The 25,735-nt window shown below is 33.6% G+C and overlaps 1 protein-coding gene across 1 annotated transcript in view; it reads right to left on the reverse strand.

The window, feature by feature from the left end:
* The window catches only part of LOC122713540 (zwei Ig domain protein zig-8), a 416,620-nt gene that overhangs the window by 146,193 nt on the left and 244,692 nt on the right, over positions 1 to 25,735 (reverse strand). The window contains exon 3 of the mRNA XM_043934103.1: positions 21,285 to 21,495. Within this exon, the coding sequence (XP_043790038.1) occupies positions 21,285 to 21,495 (211 nt within the window). The remainder of the gene's footprint in view (positions 1 to 21,284; positions 21,496 to 25,735) is intronic.

Below are 25,735 nucleotides of genomic sequence, written 5' to 3' on the forward strand. Positions count from 1 at the left end.
TAAATATAATTCAGGATGATCGAGATAATAAAACGGAATAGGATAGAAACAAAAATTAAATATTGTAAGATAATTAGAAATTTCCTCGTCGATAATAAATTTTCTTCCCTCGTTGTGAATTATTCTTCACGATTAAATTGTCATATCATTACGTTAATCGTATTTGTATTCGTATTGATACGAATTTATAATCATACGTAAGACAATTTTTACGTTATATTACGTGAGATAAGAAGTCTGATTCTTGATTCGTGTAATCAGAGACACGTGGCTGTTTCATTGTCAGCACTGGAACACGACGTGATTCGTTACACGTGTGTCGCAGATTATTGGGAATAATCGGACAGTGACTGCAACAATCGGATTACTTCGCACGTCACTGACTATTACGTTACTCTCCATTCGTTATGCTTGTCTCTACATAACGATTTAAAAAAAAAAAAAAAAAAAAGTTTTTCGACCAATCATCTTGTCTCTTGACTTCCGTCACGGCGCGACATGAGTATTTGAGAATCGTATCTATTTATATTACGTATTTCTACGTATCGTCACGATAAAAATTGATACGTCATTCAACTTCACTTGCCACACCTTGAAACTCGTTTATGGAATTATCTCTAAGCTTATCAGTTTTTATTAAACGAATATTTATAAATTAATTTTATGAAAAAGTTGTATCTAAAAATCTGGACATTTTAACTTTTGTTACAGTTTTTTTATTTTTTTAGCAAATATATATTCCTCCAACTTGCGAATTAAAATGTGAAACGTGAAAATTTTTCCCCATTAACGTTAATTAAAAAGTTTGAAAGTATTAGTTGGGGTAATAACATAATTTCCAAATTTACCAGGATGACACACATTTGCACACTAGTCATTACATAATTAACATAACGAAATTTCAATGTATCATAAACTCTGTTAACACATTTCTAATTAGAAGAGTGATGTAGCAGAAGTTGTAATTAAAAAAAAAAAAAAAAAAAAAAAAAAAAAAANAAAAAAAAAAAAAAAAAAAAAAAAAAGTTCCTCGATATGTTCAAAGACGAAAAATTGTTATTAAAAATTCCAAGTAATATTTGCAGAGATTATTAAGCTTTCAAAAGCTCTCGTACAAATAATTTCGTCAGCGTTACTGCAAAATTAGACCGAAAGATAGATTTGTTCCCGCCATTAAGTCGAAACTCGTAAATCAGAGGCTCGTTACGCACACTTTCACATTTGCAAAATTAGATTCATGAGAAAAGGCGATAACGATGTTTTGCATAACTAATTATGTAACGAGATATCTGAAACTTTTCTGATCAAACTTTAGCGGCGGTTCTTCCTTTTTTTTTCTTTCTTTTCTTTGCAATAAAAATTGAAGAACACGTTGGAACACATTCACCTGTGCGTATTGAAGAATTTTATTTGAACAAGTGGAAAAAAATTAAACTGCTCCGCTGAAAAATTACGTTAATTAACATGATTTATGATTTATGGTGCATCAATTTGCAATCTTGATTAAAATGACGTTTGAACAATAAATTAAACGATCTTTTTTCGAAAAAGAGATTATCGTAATTGCGTTTGATTATTGAAATATTATTCGAAATATTATATTTAATTTCGCGGATGTATCTTAATTATATCAAATTCTTTTGGAATTATTATTTATCCAATTTTTTAAAACGAATATATCTTTTTATTTTACCCACACACACGTCCAATAATTTTTTAAAATTCCTTTATTACAATTTCAACAATTAAAAATTCATACCTTTTCGCTTAAATTCTTACGAATAATAAGAATTCTCAAAATTTTATAATTTTTTTCGTTTAAAAATTATTTACACCGATCATGGCTTTCGAATTTCATTCCCAGTTAAAAAATATACTCCCAATCAATCATATATCTCCAATTTTTATTAGAATACCGTTCAAAACATTACATATCTAAATATTGAAAAATGGTAAAAACCGATCCACGAAATTACATTTATTCATCTTTGTAAATAGCGGTTGTCACGTGGCCGCAAATCCGTAAATCAATATGGCGTTTCAGCATGTCGCGAATAGATTGCGTGGATTAACGCAACCACGACTAAGAGTCGACGATCGGCCACGTTAATACACGCGCCCAAGTATGAGATTACACGTATTATTCGAGGCTGGACTATAACGTGGCGGTACACGCTATCTCATCCGGGCCGCCATATCTTTTTGCATGCAGATTATCGTCCACTGTTGGGTCTTTTCATATGCTAAAGGTAATGGAACAGGAGGGGCTGGATCTTTTGTTCGAGGAGAAACAAATTCCTATAACTGCTGCGACCTCTATTTCTATGCAATTAGTTGATTGCTGTCTCGTTAGAAATTAGAGATACTTTTACTACCAACGGTAATTTATTCATTTCCCAATGATGCTTTTAATCTCTCTTGTGACGTGTGCATCTCTCGAAACGAATGAATTATAATCCATAAATCTTACAACGTTTTATTCTTTGATATATGAACAGATTGAAAATGGAAATTCTTGTTTATATAATAAACAATAAAATAATATAAAAGGATATCTGATTTTTGATTCTTTAAATGAGTTGCTTTAAATATTTTATATAATTTTGTGTATATTCTTTGGATTTATCGCGATCTAATCATGAATTTCAATTACATTCTGTATTCATCGTTATATTTTTTCTTTTTATTGCGAAAAGAATCTTGCAGTGATTGCTGTTTCATCAATTATCTTGTCAAATATTATAGATACGTATGACAATGATGTATGAAATAATTTTAGAGTAAATATTATAAGTTTATAAGAAATTACATTATATTAAAATTCTCATTTTAAATATTCCTTACACCTAATTATAAAAAAAACAATGTAATAAAAAATTATTCTTTTCTCTCTTCCAAATTAAGAAATTTTTTGGTTGGCAAATGTTAAATGGAAAATGGTCCAAATAGCATAATAACGGAAACATCAATGAAAAGTTTAATCTCGATTTTCTGTTTCACCAATTCAACAACTTATATTACAAAAATTCCAAGAAAAAAAAAGAAAGAAAAAGAGAAGAGAAAAATCAAATTAAAGAAAAAGGAAATAGTTTTAATGTACTTCGTTTTAAGGCTGATTACGAAAGCCTTTTCACGAAAATCTCTTGTCAAGTTCGGTCCACGTCGGCACAAATGGCTAATAGCTTTAAATTTTAAAGGTTTTAAATTTTATTCCGTGAACAGATGCGAGATGAATTTTCGGGAAAATGAAACGAAGCGATACTACTTCCAAAAGAATTTTCTCTCTCTTTTTCACACTCGGCGTTGGAAATGTCGTTTCCAACGCGTTAATTACAACTATAAAATTGGCCAGGACACGAGCAAATATTTTTTGTTCCATAATGCACGAAATATTAACGCGTTTTATCTTCTGGCTTATTCGATATTACTACAAAGGATTGAAACGCGAATTAATTATATTTATAAACTGAAAAACTGTGTCACTTCAAAACATATTCATTTATAAAATGACCACCATTTCTCTCTCATTCTCTCTCTCTCTCTCTCTCGAAAGAATTTCAAATATCCACGATAAATAATTTTAAATTAATTATAAATATAGAAAGAAATGACACGATAACTTGATCCCCTTGTTGATAACATTATCCCCTTTTTATCGAGAAAATTAAAAAAAATTGTCCATTCCTTCGAATTCTATCCTACTTACATCCACATTCCTCCAAGATTCTTGATATAACGATACATTTCCACGAAGATCCGCTTTGCTTTGAGATTAAATATAATTTCAACCGTACACTTGCGAGATATTTTCCAAACAAGATGCTCTCTTTCTTTTCTATATTTTCTTCTTCTTCTTCCTTTTTCTTTTTCTTTTTTTAAACGTGAAACGAACCACGAGGGATTCAATGCGAGCGCCTGATTTTTATAATTAATGGCCGACACGGATCCCCCGTTGAATACGGATTGGAAACGACGACGAGATACTTCAATTAAATTTAAGTAACTTGAACAACCAACGCGGATGCTTCTAATTAGAGAAATCGTAATAACATTTTACCGAATCACCGAAACATAACCGAATTGGGTATGGTTGACGTTGCGTTTACGGATGTCGCTTCGCGGGTGAGGAACCGATATCAATTTCTTGAATGCGTCTTGTGCTCGATTACATGCCGCAGGCAGGTAAATATCGTCGAGTACGTTTTCAGAATTTGATTTTTTCTTAAGGAAATTGTTATATACATAACAATTGTTAAATTTATACGAAACATTTGTTATTTCTTTTATCCTGAAAATCCTTTGCTCGATCAGAATCTCGAAATATCATCGTGACGATATCTTCAATAATTACCTGCACGCTATCTGGAATCTGTCATGAATCTGAGATGCCGGTGTCAGGCCAACTGTTACGCGAGAACTTGATGACAAGAACTCGTCTACAAACTTACCTATCCCAATAGTTATCTATCTATCCATCTAGAAGCAGCTGAAAAAAGTCAAATATCAAAGTATTTTAAATAATTTTTCTTGGACAAAATTTGTAACGAATAATCGCTTCTAAATATTCTTCAATCCATATCTAATAAAATATAATCGTAATTCACAATCGGCGTATCGAACATGGCAAACATATGCTACATCAATAAAAAAAAAGCATACAACAATAAAAAAAAAGCACAAAGAGAGTCAACAACGTTTCTTCCTCAATGTATCCTTCATTCTCACAAGTGCCAATTACAAACACATATTACACATCATAATTACTATTATTATTAGTTACAGCAGCGAAATTTGCCTGCGAATCGAGCCTGCCATTGATTTTCGATCAGCACAGAACGATGCACATAGAAATTCTCTTCGAATTCTCTCGGTGCAGTGTTAAGCTGTCCCGTACGATCCAGGAACAGCGTCATAAATCGCAGACACTGTTCCTCCGTTTTACGATCGTTTTAAGGTCACGTGCTCGAGGTTTCGCTCGAATCCTAGATGTTGGCTGTTTCATTTTTACTTTTTTTTTTTTTTCGATGATGGAAATTTTGAAAAGAATTCTTCGTCTTCTCGTGGCGAAGAGAAATCGTTAAAATGATTTATAGGTAAAAGTAATGATTAATCAAACATTTATTAATAAGAGATTCCAATTTAGAGATTATGAAATATTATAGGATATGAGGATTTTGGGATGCAGAAATATGGAAATGTAGTATTTACGTACGAGTAAAATATGGAATAGTATCTCATGGGGTTATATAGTCGCGATGATAATAAGATAGAGAGCATTAATTTTCTACGATATTGATCGTAATACTTGCGTATCACTTTGGTATTCATAAGAGTTTACGAGGTAAGGAAGCAGGATTAAACTGAATCATGTCGCAAAAAAAAAAAAAAAAGAAAGAAGGAAAGTTATTAACAAACGTAGTAAAAGAGAAATAGCTCGTAAAATGGATCCTTTTGAGAACAATATCTTTTTGCACGGCTCAGCTATAAGATATAGTTACACGATTCTGAATTTTTCGATGTATCTTAACAGGATTCAGAATAGTTTAGAATAAAGTAGAAATTAGAAATTATTTTTCGAAAAATTTCTTTTTCGATTATAATTTAACGTAATATAATGTATTTTTATATAATCTAATCTAATCTTGTGTAACATAGAATTGAAAAAAATTAAATTTAGTATGTTAGGTATCATATTTCAAAAAATATGACTTTAATGATTTTTAAATTTGATTTTTAAATAACCCATTCCCATTCAATATTTAAAGAAAAAAATGTTTTTACCCAACTTTTTGCTCTTGCAAGAGAATCAAGGAAAGTATTGAATTAATTAATTAATGAAAAATAATTTTTCTTCTTAATTTTCTAGTAGTATAAGTTTCTCGAAAAATATGTTTTTTAAATATGTATAATTCTAGATTGTTTGTTTAACCTCGTTAAAATTTCACTTCGTTTAAAACTCGTGCAACTTTTTTCGTCGGGGAAAAGAAAATCTTTATTGGCATTTACTTACCAGTAAGGTCTACGCTGCATCTCCATCCATAAAATAAGTTACAGGACTCCAGCTCCTATCTACTTTACTACCTCACTGAAAATAACGTTTTAAAGGATGTCATAAACAATTTAATCCCTTCAAAAAATAAATGTATATTCTTAAGCACATTAACCAACGTGAACCGTCAATTAATCACAGAAATTATTCCATCTTTGTCTTATTTCCAGACAGTGAATGCGAGAAGCTGAGCGATTAAATTAAAAAATTCAAATTATTAACGTCACAAAATATCAACAATCAGACACAAAATTCTTCTCAATTTTACAATCATCAAAATTTCGTTCGATTTATGAAAATAACATATACATCTATAATAACAGAAAATTTGTAAAAAAAAAAAAAAACAACGTTTCAAAATTCTATAAATTTAATAAGAAATAATTTCAATCGTCGATACCTTTCGAATTCTTTCCAATAAGAAATTTTTCTTTCTCCACGTTACACAGATTCAAGATAAATTTGTGTCTAAATTTATCACCATCGTTAAAAAAACAATTCATAAGGATATCTATCTTCAACACTTCGTTCCAACTTCATCCATGATCCACTCGAAGTAAAACTTATTTATTCAAAGAGGTCGATCTCCGGATATAGAATCGTGAAAGGTCGTTTCGAAATTATCCGCGAGCACGATCGATCGAACTTTAATTTAATTCGAAATTATAAGCGGCCCCCGTGAAATTGGAGAAGAGGTGGACGCGTGTTGAAAAAAAAAAAAAAAAGAAAAAAGGAAATTTGAATTATTCGTCGTGGAACACGACCGATGCAAATGCCGCGCTCGAAATTCCGCGGCGACCGGTTGATTTTAATCTTCGAATCCCTCATCCCATCGGGGATGAGAATATCGATCCACCCACAGGCGGAACGTCCTGGCGAATGTGTTCAACTGCCGTTTTATACGTGTTTGCTGGTGACAGTTGAACCCGTGAAAAGTGGGACAAATGTTACGGTTACGAGATCGTTTCGAGAAATTTTCTCTCTTCTCAGGATGCGAATTCTTATATTATTATTACGAATCTTCGAACGAATCTTCTTGATAAGATCGAAAACGCATTTAATATTTCTGAAAATCTCCACTCGAGGATAATGTCTGATAAAATTAATTGGAAACAAATCGATGTCAATTCTAAATTGAAGGAGAGAATTGTAGAATTCTTCAAAATTTCGAGGATAAAATATTAAATGTAGCGAAGAGTAGAGGGTAAAATCTAGAAATAAAATTGATATAGTATGCATATAGTATATCGGTACCATTAAACGTTACTTACACTTGAACAACTACACCGTGGCGGTCTATCGTAACCCATCGTAATCGTTGGAACAAATAATTTCACTCGACTCAGAATCCGAAATTGCTCCGGCTATTCTTTCCAAGGGATATTACTTTCGATAACGACGTCGAGACGTGACAAAAATATGCGATAGAAGCGATTAATAATGCAAGTGGCTCGCTCTCGAGGAATTCTTCCAATTATCGGAAAACCGAAAGGGGGGAAAGGGCACTTCATCAAATGGTAAAAAAAAAAAAAAAGAAAGAAAAGGAAAGAAAAGATAATTTCTTTGTTTTCCTGCCTGGTGAACACGCGAGATTACTGTTCGAATCGGACAATTTTATTCGCTATCGAGTGACCGGTTTATTTGAAAAAGGGGTTTTGTGGACCAAGTGAATCTATAATATCCCATATCGATCCCTTTTTTGCTTTTTGTCCGATAATAGCGCGTGTTTAAATGGTTGTGAATCGATGCGAGTAGTTTATGCGGATGGTATATCACCTGTAAGAGAATTTTTCGATGTAGTATACTCAATTTTTTTCTTATTATTGCCTATCGATATAAATTATTCTGTCATATAAATATATCATTTATTATTATAAAATAATTCAAAGGATCAATTTATTTTTTTAATTTCTCTCATTATGCGAATAAGAACAGATACAATATATCTTTCACTAATTTGAGTCCATTAAAGATAAAATTAAAATAAATATACTTTCAATTTTTCATTTTTCTAAAAATTGTGAAAAAGTAATTGAAAATTTTGTTATCAAAGTCTGTTCAAAAGATGGAGGAAACCATGCCATTGAAGTCACTTTTTGATTTATCCCGATATCTCAATCGGTTGCCGAGATATAAGGATTCAAAGTGTCCATAGTACTTAACACAGGGCTAAAAATATAAATGGTGGCGCCATCTATTGACCTATATATTTTAGAAGCGCGTACTACGTTTTTCCAGGAATCGCGTCTGTCGCTTGTCTGGAGTTTGAGGTAGGTCAGTGAAAGCAGGTGCGAGCGAGAGGTCCGAATAAGAGACAGGGAGAGAAATAGCGAACGATTAAAAATTACCTTTTGCTTTACACGATGATATCTCGGGAACCGGAAGTGATATCGGGATAAATGAAAAAGCGTTTTAAAGGGTAAGGTTCCGCGCTCCAACGATCGTTCACTCGTTCACCGGAAGTTAGTATCTTCGGAGTTATGGCGATTCAAAGTTTTCCTAATTTTAATAGGATCTCATCGTGTTTAAGGTAAACGATTAAAAATTATCTTTTGCTTTACACGATGATATCTCGGAAACCGGAAGTCGTATCGAGATAAATGAAATAGCAATTTAAAGGGGAAGATTCCACGCTTCTTCTGGTTTTTTATTCATCGATGAGAATTCGTTATCTTCAGAGTTACAGCGATTTGAATTTTCTCTAATTTTAATAGCGGATTTAAAGGATTTAAAGTAAATTACATGTTACATGTATTTCATTATTAACAGAAAATATTAATTGATACGTTATTTGAGAAATTTTTCAATCACCTGAGATGTAATTCTCGTCGCGAAATATCGAGCTGAATGCACCGGTTGATTCGGTGTTCGTAGAATCGTCGATTTCTCCTCATAAATTTCCCAAAGTGAAAATTTATTCGATTCAGTCGCGTGACGCTTCCCGCGAGTGAATCTGTTGGTTATTCGAGAAAAAGACTCGATTCTACGTCATGGAGATCAGTTTTCCATCCACACGAGCACAAATAGCTCCCGTGCAAATCGACTGTGCTTTCAAACCACATCTTTTATTTCCGTTATTTCATCGGTAAAAGAATTTTTATTTTATTTTGCTCTGGAAAATTTTGATTAATTATTTTTTGAACTATAAAAAGAAATTAAAACCGTTCAATTCAAACGAGAGAAATAACTAAATTCTATTAATAACAACCAATTTTTAATGAAATCAATTTTCTTTTAATATTAAAATCTGAGAAAAATCTGATAAATTAACCAGTTATATATGCGCAATCTCAAAAATGTTTTTTCTCTTTTTACAAAGAAGATCGATATAAAAATTTCCATTTTTACTTACTTATTTCCCTTTACTTTTACTCATCCAATCTTCATTACAACAACATCCCAATTGCCCACACAACACAGATAACTTTTTCCTTGCTTTTTCGAATAAATACAGTTTACTAAAAAAAGATCTCGACACGACCGGAAGTCGCCCATTGTCTTCGCCCGACGACCACGCCCCGCCCCGCTCCTCTTCACCCTACATACATACGACGAGGGTGCACTTGGCCCCTTCATCATTCGCGCCGTGGAAATTAAAATTTACGATCGGGCGTAGAAATAAGGGGCGATGATAAATCCTCGCGTTTGCAGATGTTTATTCGCGCGCTGAGAAGGTCGGCTGCTTCGATGACGTTTCCACCCGCTGCGGGATTTAGATGCGCGTTGCGTCCGCGAATAAAGCGCGTTTAATCGCACGGCCGCCTGTTATCGAGCTTTATCGTTAACGATTTTGATACGCTTAATGGCGGGTTGCCGCGGCCGCGTTTCAATGGGCGGTTATTGCGGGATGTTGGGAACGGATACGCGTGTAACGGCGGATGCAGTCCTTGCAGGGGGTGAATTTTCGCCCGATAATACGCCCGATTCGAAAAAGATTAACAGGGAACGCGTTTTAAACGGGAATTCAGTATCTCTCTCTAATTTTCCTTCTGTTTCCACCCTTTCAGTTTCGTTTTGAACTAGATAGAATCTCATCTTAGGATATTTTACTATCAATGTATCTTGGGATACTTTTCTTTTAGGAGAAGTGTAGCGTTGCTTGCATTGAAATTCATGAATTTTTATCACATTTATATCGTGATATATCGTAATTCTTTAACAATATACAAAGAATGGCAGTTAATCGAATAACGAAAATTTGACGTGTCTTTTTATTAAGAAAAAAAAAAAAAAATATTTGCAATCACTTCCTGAAAAAATATTCAAAATTACTCCAATTAGCTCCCCACCATCCATTCAATTAATAAAAAGATCACGTCGATATTTAAAAAAAAAAAAATTATGGGATAATAATAAAAATCGGAAAGAAAAGAAGGCAGAAGAACGAGATATAGGGAACGAGATTTCTCGCGATGGACGATTCGATGCCCGGTTAAATCATCCGGAACGTTCTCGAAGAACGAATGCCATTATTCTCGCGCGATTACCGCGAATTTCGCAATTGATTTGTAGCCTCCTGTGCTGCGTTGCAACAATGGTAACCGTTGCGGGGCGTGGATCAGTGGATGGGGGGATGGGCCAGGGTGAAACCAATTAAGCCGTCAGTGCGTTAACGCGTGTCATTCGGCCCCCATATTGTAACCAAGTGTGGCCAATCGTGACAATGAGACTTAATTGCACGAACAATGTCAAGCGCGTGCCTAATAATCACCTGTCATTGTCTCGCGGTCGAATTTTTTTCTATCGTTTCCCTGGGAATTTTTCTTCGATTTCTTTTTTTTTTTTTCTTTCCTTTTCTACGATTTCTTTTCTCTCTCTCTCTCTCTCCTTTTCTACTCGGAAATCGGGATTAGATCGATTGTTTTGAGATCGAATGTATCGTGCGTTCGTCTTTGCGTTATTGGCACGATGAAACGATTCTAACAAATTCTATACTTCCAGGTATTTGGAGGAGAATTTTGAGAGATTTTCCTCCGTTTTTCCTTGCTTCGTTCCTGCGTCGTGGTTTTTTTTTTTTAAGATGAACGTAGGAGGAGGTTTTTTCGACGAGATATTTTTATCTCTTTGAAGAGATTGTGGGAACGATAGCTATGAAAAATTGTGATGGATAGGATCTGGAAAATCTTTGGATTGTTTTATAATAATTCAAATGATGACGACACAGTTACGAATAACGAGCAAAGAAAGAAATTATTACTTATTAAAGATAAAAATGTTAATTATTTAAAAGTTTCTCCTTGAAATTAAACTGTTTGAATATTCGTGTAATCTGTTTGATATTAAAAATTATTCTAGATCTGTGAAATTTTAATCGAGTTTCATAAAGTTTCGTAATTATAATTTAAATACATTGATCAACCCGATTTTTTTATCGACCATTTTAATTAGAGTTTTAATCAGCTTGTAAGTCATCGTTCGATTAGAAAATACTGGGAAAAGCTGAAACGCAAAAGACACGACGAGATTATAAACAGGAGCGTGGACAGCTATTATTTAATTTTAAATTAAACACAACGTTGGAAAAATGAAATTCAATTTAATCCTCGTAAGGATCTCGCATTCAGAAGAAATCCATTAAAATAAAAAAAAAAAAAAAGAAGGATCCATCTCAACCGTACCTCTATTTTCATATCCTCTGATTCTATCAGAGATTATGCGTGCAAGTATACGTTACACTCAGAGAAAATGAAAATTCTTCTTCATCTTCTGAAGAAATTAGGCATTAATAACAAATATTTTTCTTTAACGTTAATTCATGTTGATCTTAATTTTCAAAGACTTCAAACAATCGTGGAAAAAATCTTTTAACGATAAAATAATTTCTTATTATAAGATAATTTCTTATCTTATCCGTCACTCACTCACATTTGATAATAATTACCCTATTCTACTTTGACCAGCATTAATTTATATTTGTACATTATACTCAGCTAATGTACGCCACTTGTCCAAAATTATCCTCTTTTCGCCACAAACAATCTTAAAACCACTTTTCCTTGATATCTCTTGTCTTGATCATGACTATCCTCTCCCATTTATCTCATCGAGTCTATGTCACTCGTTCGAATATTATCTTAATTACATTACCAGCTGTAACTAAACTTGATGAACGAACTAATGAAGAAACTGGAGTTGGTACTATTATTGCTATAGGCGATCAAGTTGAAAATGGAATCTGTGCACCTTAATCCAAATATTTCCTTCATTATTTTATTTCATTACGCAACAATAAAGTATAACGCACCCCCAAGAACAGATCGATCAAAATAATACGTTCATTCACGTGAAACGAAGGAAATTGCACGCACGTGAAGAAAGAATCGATCCATCGGATGGATTTTAATCAAAGAAAATTACGTCTCTCAATCTTTCGCCCGGGTTGATGAAAACATCCAAGAACGTGATAAGGAGATTCAGTTGGGGTAAGATATTCCGTGTTATTAGAGACGGTTAGTGATATTCCCCTCCCCTCCCCATTTTCCCTCGAATTATTCGAGGAGTCGGTTTCAAGAGGCGAAGGAATTATCCAACACCCTTTCAACGATTCGGCTCCCCTCCTCATCCCCCTCTCCCTCGCCGTCTTCGATCGTCACCGGTCCTTCAAGATTCAGGCTTGAAAACGAGGCAAACTCTTGCAGGGGTTAAATAATGCAAGTTGATCCGCGATCGGATCCTACACTATACACTTGTCGTGTCGAATTTTTCGAAACGTCGTAGTTCGATTCTCGTTTCAATTCTAGGTCTCTGGAATAGGAGGAGTGTATCGTGTTAGAATCATCGATTATTCCCCCAAGTTAAAAAGTTATCTTCGTCCATGAAATTTACTATTCTCTGAAATTTCTTTCTCTGAAATTTCCTGAAACGAAGGAAATTTCCTTGCGTGTCTTTTTATCGCAAGAATTCGTCTCATTTTTGATTTCTTTTCTTTTCAACGTTCCCTCCTCTTCTTATACGAATTATTGAAAATTTTTTTTAAAATCCTCCATACATTTCAATAAAAATTATTATTTGTTAAGAATATTACACAATTGTCCCGAAAAATATCCAATACACAAGGGATCTATCTTTCTGATAAACGAAACAATGGAAGATATATCGAAATTGTTCGAAATTTCGTCAAAGAAATTGTTCATGGAACATCGTCCAAGATATGTTTGTTACGAAAATTCTCCGATGAATCGGTGAAAGTTCAACGATTCGTGGGGGTGGAAAACATTGTTAATTCACCTCGAATCGAGCAACGGGGTAATTTCGTGTCGGTGCCGGCTCGTCAGATTGCATAATTGATCACGATGTTATGCTCGGCTAACCAATATTCATTTATAGCGGAATCATGCTGTAATGCCTGCCCATTCGACGCCCTGCCTCGTAAATAAATCACCAATATATATATATATGTACATACGCGAACAAAATTACACTATCATCTCATTACTAGTTGGCAATTAATGCGCGCATGGAATTTTAAAGATCGGTAAAAAGAGAATTATTATAATACGGATTATTATTTTTGATCAATCTTGGATCGTGGATACGACTGTGACATTGAAATTTCGACTTTGGAATACGATAATTCAGAATATATAGGGAAATGTCGATTATGCAAATTTTGATTATTCAAATTAATCTATTTTCTAAACGCGATTCACACGTATTCGATGTTTTTAGCAATGTTTATATTCTGGTGTGGGAGAAAAAATGGAGAAGCGATTTTATTTTGTAATAAAATGTAATAAAAAGATCGATTAATTGATAATTTTTGATAAATATATAGAATCGAAAATTAACGAAACTTTTGTAACTTTGTATTTTTATTGAAATGTATGAGGATATTATTTTCAATTTTTTTTATTTTTAATGGAACGATCAACATTTCATCTTGAAATTAAAATATTCGAACGAAATGAAATTAAGGTACGAGATTCTAATAATAATATTTTTCCAACGGTGTTCCATATTATTTTTCATTTCGATCGTCAATCGATTAAAACGAAAAAGAAATTTGCTTTAATATTCATTAAAAATTTCCTTTTTATGAATATGTTGTTTGAAAATTATTGAAATTATTGAAATAATTTTAAATAACTCAATATTTTTATCGATTAAGTTATAAAATACGCGTTACGACTTCTTTTTTTATTTCAACTTTAAATTGAAACATTAGCTGATTAAAAAATTCCTATTTTACGAATACACGTGAAAATTTCTTCAAATTAAAAAAGAAAAAAATGTATTTCACGCATAGATAAAATTCTATAAATTTTATTCTTGCACGATACGCGAAAAAAAAAAAAAGAAATATTAAATTCTAAAATTCTAATTTCAACCGCACTTTATTAAAATTATAATATGAAAAATTGAATTCGTTAAAATGTGCAATTTCTATCGTATAATTAAACGAAAATTTGAAGGATTATTCGAAATAAAACGATTGATATAAATATATGCATATAATAAATTTAATAAGCGTGCGTAATTAAGCGTACGAATAAAAAAAGGAAAAAAAAGAAAAAAAAAAAAAAAGAAAATCTCTCTATCCAATATTCATGGGAATGAAACAAACCTGGATACGTAGAGGAAAAAAAATGTTCAGAAGTCATATGAAATATATTTCTGTCTCTGCTTCAGTTCCAAAATAAAAAATATATATATAAAAAAAAAAAGGGGGAGAAAAAAGGAATAAGAGAAGAGGAAACAGAAGCAATTGCGCTATTCGCTTTTCATTATGAAATGGAGAATGTCAAGCGAACGTTTTAAAATTACTGCCTCGTACGAAAAAATATGTTTCACTCGTGATTCCCTTATTTTCCGAATAAAGCTCGAATAAGAAAGCAGCAAAGTAATATTTATTATTAATGGAAACTATGATGGCCGGGCATAAATTTCTCTTCTCGCTTTCCCTCCACGAGATTCATTTCCTTTTATTCTATCAAGCATTTTCGGACAAGTTTATGAGAAAATTATTCATACCGTGTATATTCGATATTTGCAAAAAAAGAAATCTGTAAAAATTCTACAACGAATCGAGCACGAGACCGTGATTATTTTCTTCAATATTTTCGGCAAAAAAAGAAAATAAAACAATATCAAAATCCTTTAATTCTTTTCCAAGAAAATTATAATAATTATTTCTTAAATTCTCCTCCAAATTCACAATAATTCATAACCAAATAAAAAAACAATTTCACAACTACATACACAAAATCCCCTCTCCCACTCATCGAACGTAACCAGTAAATAAATAAATTCGAAAACAAATGTTTAACTTTCGAATAACTTTTATCCTTGGAAAAAAAAAAATCGAACAAAACTAAACTTTCCAATTTCCCCTCCCCTCTCAACCCTTCCTCCAACCCCAACATCCGCACGATCGTTTAACGCGATTCCCTCTAATTTCCTCAGCTATTAATTGACACATCAAAACACCCCTCCGCCTCTTCTTCCTCCACACCCTTCCACCCTTTCCGCTCAAATATCTTGCCACGGGGGTTGTTGCCACGATCGGGACCGATATCATCGATCGTTGAACCGGCGTGTCTCCTACCAGCCTGCGCCGTGTCATCGTTGGGAGGGGGTGCACATAGCTTGGGATGACATACACACCGGCGAAAATGCTAATTAACCCCTGGCAAGGATTTGGCGGCCAACAGCCTGGTATACAAAAGCAAAACAAGGATGCGATCCAGAGGAGGGACTTCGCTTCTCGGAGGACATCCTTTCGACATTATGCAACTATGGACGTGTATACGCTGGAACGGTGTTACGGAACGGGTTGTTGAAGAGTGGCGCATACTTGGTTGAAGCTGTGGTTCAAGCAACAGCAGGGGAAAATTAGGGGATGAGGATATTTTTTTTTTTTCGTATGCGTGCAAAGGAAAGAAGAAAATTTTTGTGAGTCTAATCTGATATTATAATTGTATAATCATTCGTTCGCTTTTTTTTCTCGAGGAAACGTGGAATGTAAATAATAAGAGGCAGTTTGTTTTCCTCGAACGAACCTCTCTGAATATTTCCTTTAGAAAAATATTATTACAAAATGAAATAAAGGAGATATAATAGAAATTACTTCTTACTATCTATAAACGGTCGATATTCATAAATTCTAGCATTAAAGTCCCTTTGGTGCTCGACCGTTATAAAATCGGTCGAGCGATAAAGTTTGTGTGTACGAGTTGTGAATGATACAAGCGGATGAATGGAACAGAAACCTGCGAAAATAAGAACCTGAAATCTCGGTCAGAGTTGTATCGATGCTGTATAAACTGTATAAAGTTTAACTTTGCCCCAATTTCTGGAATCGTAATAAAAAGCGTTATCGCATCACCATTGAAACCCTTTCACGGTATAATAAAAGTAAAAAATTCACAATAGGAAAAATTTGTATATGTTTCGTTAATCAATAATTGGAAGTATACGAAATTTTTCTTTCTAATTTCACGAAAAGATTAATTATTTATTATTTTTACCATTTGAATTTCATGGTTGAGAAAAATACGTTTGTTTATAATTAAAGAAATACCACGAACGATTTTAAATATCGCTACGTCGATGGATATCTTTAATGCTTTGATTAAAAGATATATACATATATAATTACAACATCCTCGAATATATTATCGCTAATCAGTTATAACAAGAGGTAATTGCGATTCGAAAAATGAAAAATCTTTTAGATAGACCAACTGTTCTGGGATCATAGGAGATATATAGATAGAAGGATTGGTTGGCGAATTTTTGAGAAAGGTTTGAATAGAGGAATAAATTTGGTTCGTTGGATTTATGCCGATAGTGGAAAAATTTCGCTCCGTAAAAACTATATTCGAATATAAAAAGAAACGAGCAATCCATAATGTGGAATCAAAATCGTTGTTTCGTTAATAAATAATAAACAGGATGAAGAACGGTATCGTATCGATTCTATCAACGAACGATGTATAGATGTTTCGATTCGAGTGGTTGGAAAAAAAAAAAAAAAAAATAAAGGAATAAAATTCTGAGAAAAGAGAATCGATTCCCCTCGATAGGAGAAACAGTTCAAATTCATTCCCTTGCCAAACTTCACTCTTTGTTACCTCGTTGCCAATGCGATCCTTCTTTCTTTTCACACTTACTTCGTTCCGTTACCATTGAAAAAAAACATCAATTTCTTCTCTCCCATTAGAACTACCAGCTTTTCTTACAATGAAAAATTTTTATCGTCTATTCATTCTCACGTTGTTAATCACCGAAATGCCACCGATCCAATATTAAAGTTCTTAGATCTCCTATATTCGTCGCTATATATTTATATACCGATCTGAGAACGTTCCATCAGAAGTTTCTGTTTAAGAGGATCAACCGGATCAACGAAAGAAACTGGACGAGTCTTAAGCAAAGATGGAACATGTTATTCTATTTAGAATATATTTATCTCAACAAAGGTGAATCATTAAAATAAATTTAAAATGTTCGTTCGATCATATTGGTTACAAATTGGTTACAGACTCGTGACAGAGGTTAATCTTCTCTCGAAACGAAAATGTTAACGAAGAATCGTCGCGATTTTTCCTCATTTTTAAAGTCTTTTCCAGAAGATCGCGGTCATGTGAATTGAACGAAGGAGATCCTGGAATCGAATGGCGAAGCGAAGGGAAAAGGGTGTCGAAGGATGTAAAAAGAGAAATCGATGAAGCGTAGTTAAGCGGATTTTTGGAAAAATTGTTCGATTATATCACGTTTTCGAAGAATCGCTGGTGAAATTTTTCTTTAATAATTGAAAATTATTATATATCCTTTTGGATCATTTGTGGATCGATGATATCGAATTATCATTGGATCATTTCGAATTATTGGAAATCGAAAGTCGTGTTTCGATTGGGAAATAGAAAATTCACAGATCCTTTCTTCCCTCTTTAAATGATTATACAAATCGATGTCGATTTATCGCTTTAATTTGGATAACGATAATATACGCGACATGATTTTTGATTTACATATAATGGTAAATAGTGTAATTGAACGATATTTATAGTTTGATATGTAAAATAGTTAAATTTATGTTACGATATAATTCAATACTAAACCTGTGATATTACAATAAAGTATCCTTTCCTCTTATCCGTTGAATTATAACAGGAATTATCGTTTCTTGTTCTATATTTCAAACGAGCCCTCTTATAATTTCACACGTATGAGGCACATTCGTTATCGCGTATTATCCGATTGAAACTTTCACTTTCAATTTATGCGTAAAATAAATAATATATAAATTTTTAAAGAATCCTTCGATCCAATTTTTAAAAAAATTACAAAATTCAATTTTTCAATGATAATCCATTACCTTGCACATACGATAATCAAACTTAACCTAATTAGAGCAGTACAATTACACTTTATGCGTACACGTGGAATATTTACGAGGCGATATTTATCAAGAACCTTAACAAAAAATTTTGAAACGTGATCAAAGCATCCTGTTCGAAAGGAATTGCGATTATTATTGAACCGCGTTACGCGAAAAAATTGCCACGTCGCGAACAGAAGAAACAAACAAAAGCTTCGATCCATTCATCATTCGCTACAATTCATCCCCTACAATAATATCAAATTAAAAGATATTACCCACCAAAAAAAAAAAAAAAAAGAAAAATCGAATAAAACCCAATAAAGGGAATTTTTTTTCAGATTCGAATAAACATTTCCTAGCGCAAATCCCTTATAACTTATCACCACGGACAAACACTGTTAACCCAACTAAAACACGTTCCATTCAACTCTCTCTCTCTCTCTCTCTTTCTCTCACCCCTCCAGGCAACAAATCTCTCGTCTACGGGAGAGAGACGTCACGCGTAAAGTTTCGAGACGTATAGTTTTTGCCACGACGGATTTGCAAAATTGATTTCGCCATCGAGTCCATGCTTTACGAGTTACGGGGTAAACGGGGGATGGAAGGAAACGACGATTTATTTCGCGCTTTCTCCCTTCTCCCTCGCTGAGGGGAAGAACATTTTCGGTCATTTTCACTTTGTATCACGAAGACCACGCACGAGATTCTGCGAGATCTACAAAAGGAGTGGGTCTAAGAGAGGGGGGCAAAGGGAGTCGTTTGGTCGAGGCGGCTTCCATCAAGCCGCTTATCCGCCCTCGTCCAGGATTGTTTTCAAGGGGAGGAGGGGAGAATCCTTTGGACTCGGTTTTCTTTCAGCCAGTCCTCTGTTTCGTCGTTATCTAAAGATGTGAACGTCAACGCTTCTCTCTGCATCTGCATCGGGGTTGTTCGAGCAGGGTAGATAAGTTCCTTTCCACCCGTGACACTCGTGGCTCGTGATAGGGGTTGTTGGATGGTGATGGAGAAACAGCTTGGAAAATTGGAATTTATTGGCTTTTTTTGGCGGTGGTTTGGAGAATTTTCGTGAATTGCGGCTGGATTCCTTTTATTTCTTTGTTTGATTTCCAGGATTTGAAGTTCGTTAGGGATGTTTTCATAGCTGAGGTTTGCGAATCGAATTGAAAAAATGTAGCTTGTGACTTTCTGATATTTGGGGATATAGAATTCCTTTCCATCGAAAGAATCACTCATCACGTATCAACTAATTAAAACTAATTAATTAATCCATAACCATTTACCTAAAAATATTACGATTAATTAAATTAAGATTCTATCTAGGGATTAATTATTTAATTTTCTCAAAATTAGTTTGCACACTTTTTGATAATACCATTCCACTCGCATAGAGAATTCCTCTGAGAAAATAGTCGATGATGGACATAATTCGTCGCAAGCTTTTAATTCAGAGCAGGAATTGGCACACTGGTGGCCAAGGATGGAAAGTTTACGAGAAATCAGGGCGCAAGAGTTGCGGAGTTATCGAACTGCAAAGATTAAGTTCCCCAGTTATGCCAATATGAAAGCCTTCCGGAATACGAGGAAGGGGTTGGGAAGGGAGGGGGATCGAGTTAGCTTGTTTATAGCGCGCCTTAACTCCGGGATTCCGATAGCGGGATAACTTATTCCCGGCCTCGGTATTTTATTTCGCGGGAAGAAGGAACGAGAAATAACGCCCCGTTATCGGTTCCACCCCCTGACGTTTCGCATGGATTAAAGCGCCACACGGTCGAAAAAATTCGATTCCAGTGAATCGAAAGCATTCGTACTTTTGGACGAGCTCTACGTTAAAGAAGAAAGTCTTGAATTAAATTAGATCTGATTATGAGAGATAATATTGGTTACTTGAACCTTATGAATTAATGAGTAGTTACTTACTTCGATAATTTATTCTTATTGTTATTATCTTTATTCTTATGTTATTCTTATGTTATTATTGTTATAATTTATTCTTATTGTTATCTTATTATTATTCTTATTATTATATCACGTAATAATAATAATTGCAAACAATTGTAACAGATTATATATAATATCTACGAATAAATGTTATTTGACCATTTCGATAAGTAAAAATAACTTTATTCTAATTGAAAACCTAATAATAATAATTGCAAACAATTGTAACAGATTATATATAATATCTATAAATAAATGTTATTTGACCATTTCGATAAGTAAAAGTAACTTTATTCTTATTGAAACGTAATAATAATAATTGCAAACAATTGTAACGCCAAACGGATGAGATTATATATAATATCTACGAATAAATGTTATTTGACCATTTCGATAAGTAAAAGTAACTTTATTCTTATTGAAACGTAATAATAATTGCAAACAATTGTAACGCCAAACGGATGAGATTATATATAATATCTACGAATAAATGTTATTTGACCATTTCGATAAGTAAAAGTAACTTTATTCGCCTCAGGATCAAGATCATTCGAAGAGTCGAGTCAAGATCCCTTACTCAAGATATTATTCGAAGATGTATTTAAATTAATCGTAATACAATAATTGAATAAAAATAAAAATTCAATCAAGTGAATTAAAAATACCTTTCAACAATTTTCCCTTTTTTCCCCCCGGAAATTCCCCGATAATTCTTCTTCCTTCTGAAAACAACAACACGAATTGACGCTTTCTTCTCCACGGGGGGCTGAAATTGAACGGCGGTAACGATTTACAAATCGGGGGTTAAAAATTCAAGCCGTAATCCGCGATTACGACTCGAGCCGTTACCTCAGTTTCACTCGAAAGATCAACCATTTGCCCCTCCCCGATCGAATATCGGGGGGGGGAGGATTTTGGGCGGGTGAATTGAAAAGGTAGACGAACATGAATTATTCACAATACTTCACTCACCGACCACGTTGAGGCTGTAGTTCAACGACATCTTGGGCTCGGTGCTGACCTGGCACTCGTAAACCCCCGAGTCCCGTTCCTGGGGCGACTTGATCTGCAGGGTCCAGTTCTCAGACTTGTCCGGATGGATCACTTGGAACCTTAGATCCGAGGTGTACATCAGGATGCCCGCGCTCAGGATGTGCATGTCCCTTTTGCGCATCCAGGACACCTGCGAGATAAACAGAAGATGCGGGTTGTAAGCCGGCGATACTTCATCTCGGGGGTTGTGCAGCTGCTCTTGACCGATGATGGATGGAGTCTCTCTCTCTCTGGGGAAAGGGGAGCGGATTGGATTTGGAAGTAACAGGTTGGAAGTGGTTGGAAGAGCGATTTGATTTAAGAAAATGATTTTTTAAATGGTAAAATATAATTTCGAAAGTTAGCCAAGATGTGCTTTTATTTGAAAATAGTAGATCGTTTCAATCGAGGATTTTATGGGATTCGTAGGATTTTATTGATTGTAATATAATAGGAGAATGTTGAGATTCTTGACGTTGTAGATACTATGGATCATTCTTATTGGGTTATTTAGATATTTCTCTGGAAATTGAAATGTTCAAGTTTTTTCTTATTTTTGATTCTTGTCTTTCGATGAACGAAAGATGTTTCATGTTGTATGGATGTTGTAGGGAAAATGATATTTTGGAGAGGGAAAAATAAATTCAATTTTCGAATATTCCACTTCAATTATTCACGTCACTATGCATTGCTAGACGCGCACTTTCTTTCAATAGGTTTCTCCATTTTGATAATAAAAGAGAACTTTATTTTGTATTCCACGTTTCTTCTTTTCTCTCTCTTTTTTCCATTTCTTCTCTAATCAAGCAGAGAAGAGTTGGAAATCTATAAAAAATAAAAAATTTCTCTTTAAACTATTCTTATTTACATCTTTTTATATGGAATACGCTTACGTTTAACTCGTTCAATTTTCTAGAAATTCGTGATTTTATAATTTTCTTATATCCAAAGTTTCTCGAGTCTTACAAAATAAAACGCGAAAAAAATATTACCAATTTCTTCTTTCTTTTATTATCATCGATCATCTCCCTTTCATTACCACGAGGTAACACGAAATTTCATTAAAAAAAAAAAAAAATTCTCCAAGACACAATTCCCTTTAAGATAATCGACGAAAATTTATTTTCCACGCTGACGAACTTGCGCGAGGCAATTAATAAAATAAATTGTTGCTCGCGCCGGATTACACGTCACAGAATTTTCCTACACAGGAAACCACCAACTTGGCCGGAGGATCGTTTCATAATTAATTTCGCGACTACACTTTCTCGCGATACGGGAGATGCAATTAAAAGCATTTCAGACAGATTCCTCGGCAAGAAGTTTTTGCACGATAATTACACCGGGCGAGAATTAACAACGATAATGTAAATAATTAAAACGATTTGATATCACTCGTAATTAAGTATTCTCGATAATATTCTCTCTCGACGACAAGTTCCAAAAAGTTTCGCACAAGAATTCGCAAACAATCATGAAAAAAACAGACACGCATTGAAACATTTCCTGAAACATGTTTTCTCTCCCTGAAGGCGAAATTAATTCGTTAAAAATTTCCATCTTGATTATTGGTACACACCTTTTTCAGCATCGAAATCGTTTCATCCACGAGCAGAAATTAAAATCAGTTTACAAATTTCATCCTGTTAATTCTTCTTTCGCCTAATTTTCTTAAAACTTGTCGATTGACTCTTACTCGTAGAGTTCGTTGATTAAAAATAAGAATTTCAATAAATCGATGGCCCTTGCTCTTTTTTCACGATGTATATATATTTCAATTTCTGTAACAATTGAAAATTAGAATGGTTATATTCGAGAACGTAAAACTGTCTAGTTCCAATATAAATTATAATAAAACTTTTAATATCATACAACTATAACATTGCTAATATATAATTCGATATAATAATTGAAAGATTAAATAAAAAAAAAATACTTAAAGCTCTTTCCTCAAAAATATCGATCCATCTCGTCGATATTCGCTTCCATCCGGTTGGAATCGAGGCGTGTCAGTCAGCCAGTGGCTTAATGCGCCGCGCGAGGCTTGTTTCCCGTCGAATATGCATAATGCAGCAGGAAGTCGTGTAACACGTACGAAACAACGTGTAACCGAAAGGCGCGAATAACCGACGTCACGAGGTTAATAATTACCGCCCGAATAGATTCCTCGTCTCTGGCTGCAGCCAAAGGTAATTCGCTGTTTCTAATCGAACGATCGATCTCCCCCCGATGGAACGAGCACCTGTTCCCGTTTAAGCTTATCAAAAGGATTACAGAATCAAGCACGCGTTTCCCCTCCGTCGATTTCGTTGCAGAAACTCGTTGTTGAAACTCGTTGTTCGTTGCACGAGTTAAGTTTCTCCGTATCCTGGTTATATTGTTAATATGGCGCAGGCAGGGATAACTGGAGGGATATTTCCGTTTTGGAAATTCGATTTTGGCGTTTCGATTAGAGGAGAATTTTGAATGAGATTTTATATTTGGAAAGGTCTTCGTCTTAAGAGAAGTGGATTATTATTTTGTATAAGAAATTGTGTCTATTTAGGTACGTTTCTTGAATACATTGGAATTGCATTTTATTTTATTATTTTTCTTGCTGTTTGATTTGATAGTTCGATTATTATAATTAAAAGTCTAGTTTGGAGTACGACGAGTAACGTCTTTGTGTGTCTGGTTTCGGATGGAAAACTCGAGGTGCCATTTCGAAGAGCCATTTGGTTAGCTCTTTTATGCTCTCCACAGAATACTTGTTCCAACAGAAGTTCATTCATACTTTGAGGAAATTTTCTCGCGTTCACTGAATTCTCTCGCAGGAAACAGGGATCATATCGTTCATATTGGATATGGAATATTTTATGTATCTGAATCTTTGAACACCTTGAAATTCAATTATATCCGTTTCTATAGAATCGAACATGAATCAAATAAATGTAACTAGTTTGTAAGAAAAGGTACAATGTTGCACAACGAGTTGCATTTATGATAGAATAATAATAAATTTAATTTCTTTAAAAGATATTCATCCATTTAAAAGATTCAACAAATAAATTGGAAAATTTATCAAGAAAAGATCGTACAAAGTTTGAAATTTGTATAGTTTACAATATCGACACACAAGATTTAGTTACATTTTCATATTTTTTTTCTTTTTTTAATCAAACGAAACGAATCCATTCAATTCAATTTTCAAATAAAAATTACATTTTCTTTCAATATATACAACATGACGAAACATTACACTGCAAATTTACACACAAATATACACCTCTCGCTAACTATATTATCACCATCTTATTAGGAAATCGAATTAATTCGACTAATTCGTGGCCCTTCAGATAATATCGAATATTAGTTACAGCTGTCTTGTATCAGAGAGAGAGAGAGAGAGAGAAAGAATAAAGAGATCGTAACACGTTTGAAGTTACGTGACTAATGATACAAAGTATTATTTTGTGAATTATCAACGATGATCGTTATTGATTCCATATCACTCTCATCGTCATCTCATAGCCACGAGGTGAATGTCAGAGTTACACGTAGCGTGGCATCGATTAATACGTTTACCTGGATGATTATTGGCAATGCCTGTTAGGCATTAGTAAAGCAATGTCCACACTGTGCTTCTATCAAAGGGGAGATTGAACATCACCGGTTTAATAGAAATGTTTTATGTAATTAGATCGTTCTTGATACGGTTGGTACGGTGTTAATTAGTCAGATATGTAATACGTAATCTCTATTTCGCTATTCTATTCGATACGAAGGAATTGTCGATCGATCGTGAAATACTCTTGTGATTGTAATAAATTTTATAATCTTTTATTTCTATCTCTTTATTCTCTTTGCTCGAGAATTCATTTCTATTTAACGTCAAAAGTTTTAAATCGATACGTTTTCGATTCTTTATTTCTATTATATCGCTTTTGGGAAAATTAATATTAATTTTTATTAATATAAGATAGAAAGATAATTGTGCGTTGTCTAATTATTTTCTATACCTCAAAGATTTTTATCAAATTTTGAAAAATTATTTAAATATTCTGCTTTACATAATTGAAATATCTTATTTAACATTTTTCCACGATTCATTATGAAATATACGAAGCTTTTTTCGACTTTAAAATAATAGCAACTTAGAAAGCCTTATCTAAGAAATCTAAAATTATATATCTATTTCCTTTAACTTTAAAATTGTAAAATCTTAAACTCCTAGATATAACAGGATACCTGATAAAAAGAGTATATGTAATTTCATATACTCTCAATTTCCCCATTGAATCCTATCAAACCAATTCAATCCACGCGTGCAAAAAATCGACCAACTCCAAGTTAATCCTCTTACGTAAAAAGGAATAAAAGAAAACGGAGAGAGAGAGACAGAGAGAGAGAGA

This window comes from Apis laboriosa, unplaced genomic scaffold, assembly GCF_014066325.1.
Source record: "Apis laboriosa isolate Shangri-la unplaced genomic scaffold, ASM1406632v1 scaffold24_cov149, whole genome shotgun sequence".
Classification (NCBI taxonomy): Eukaryota; Metazoa; Arthropoda; class Insecta; order Hymenoptera; family Apidae; genus Apis; species Apis laboriosa.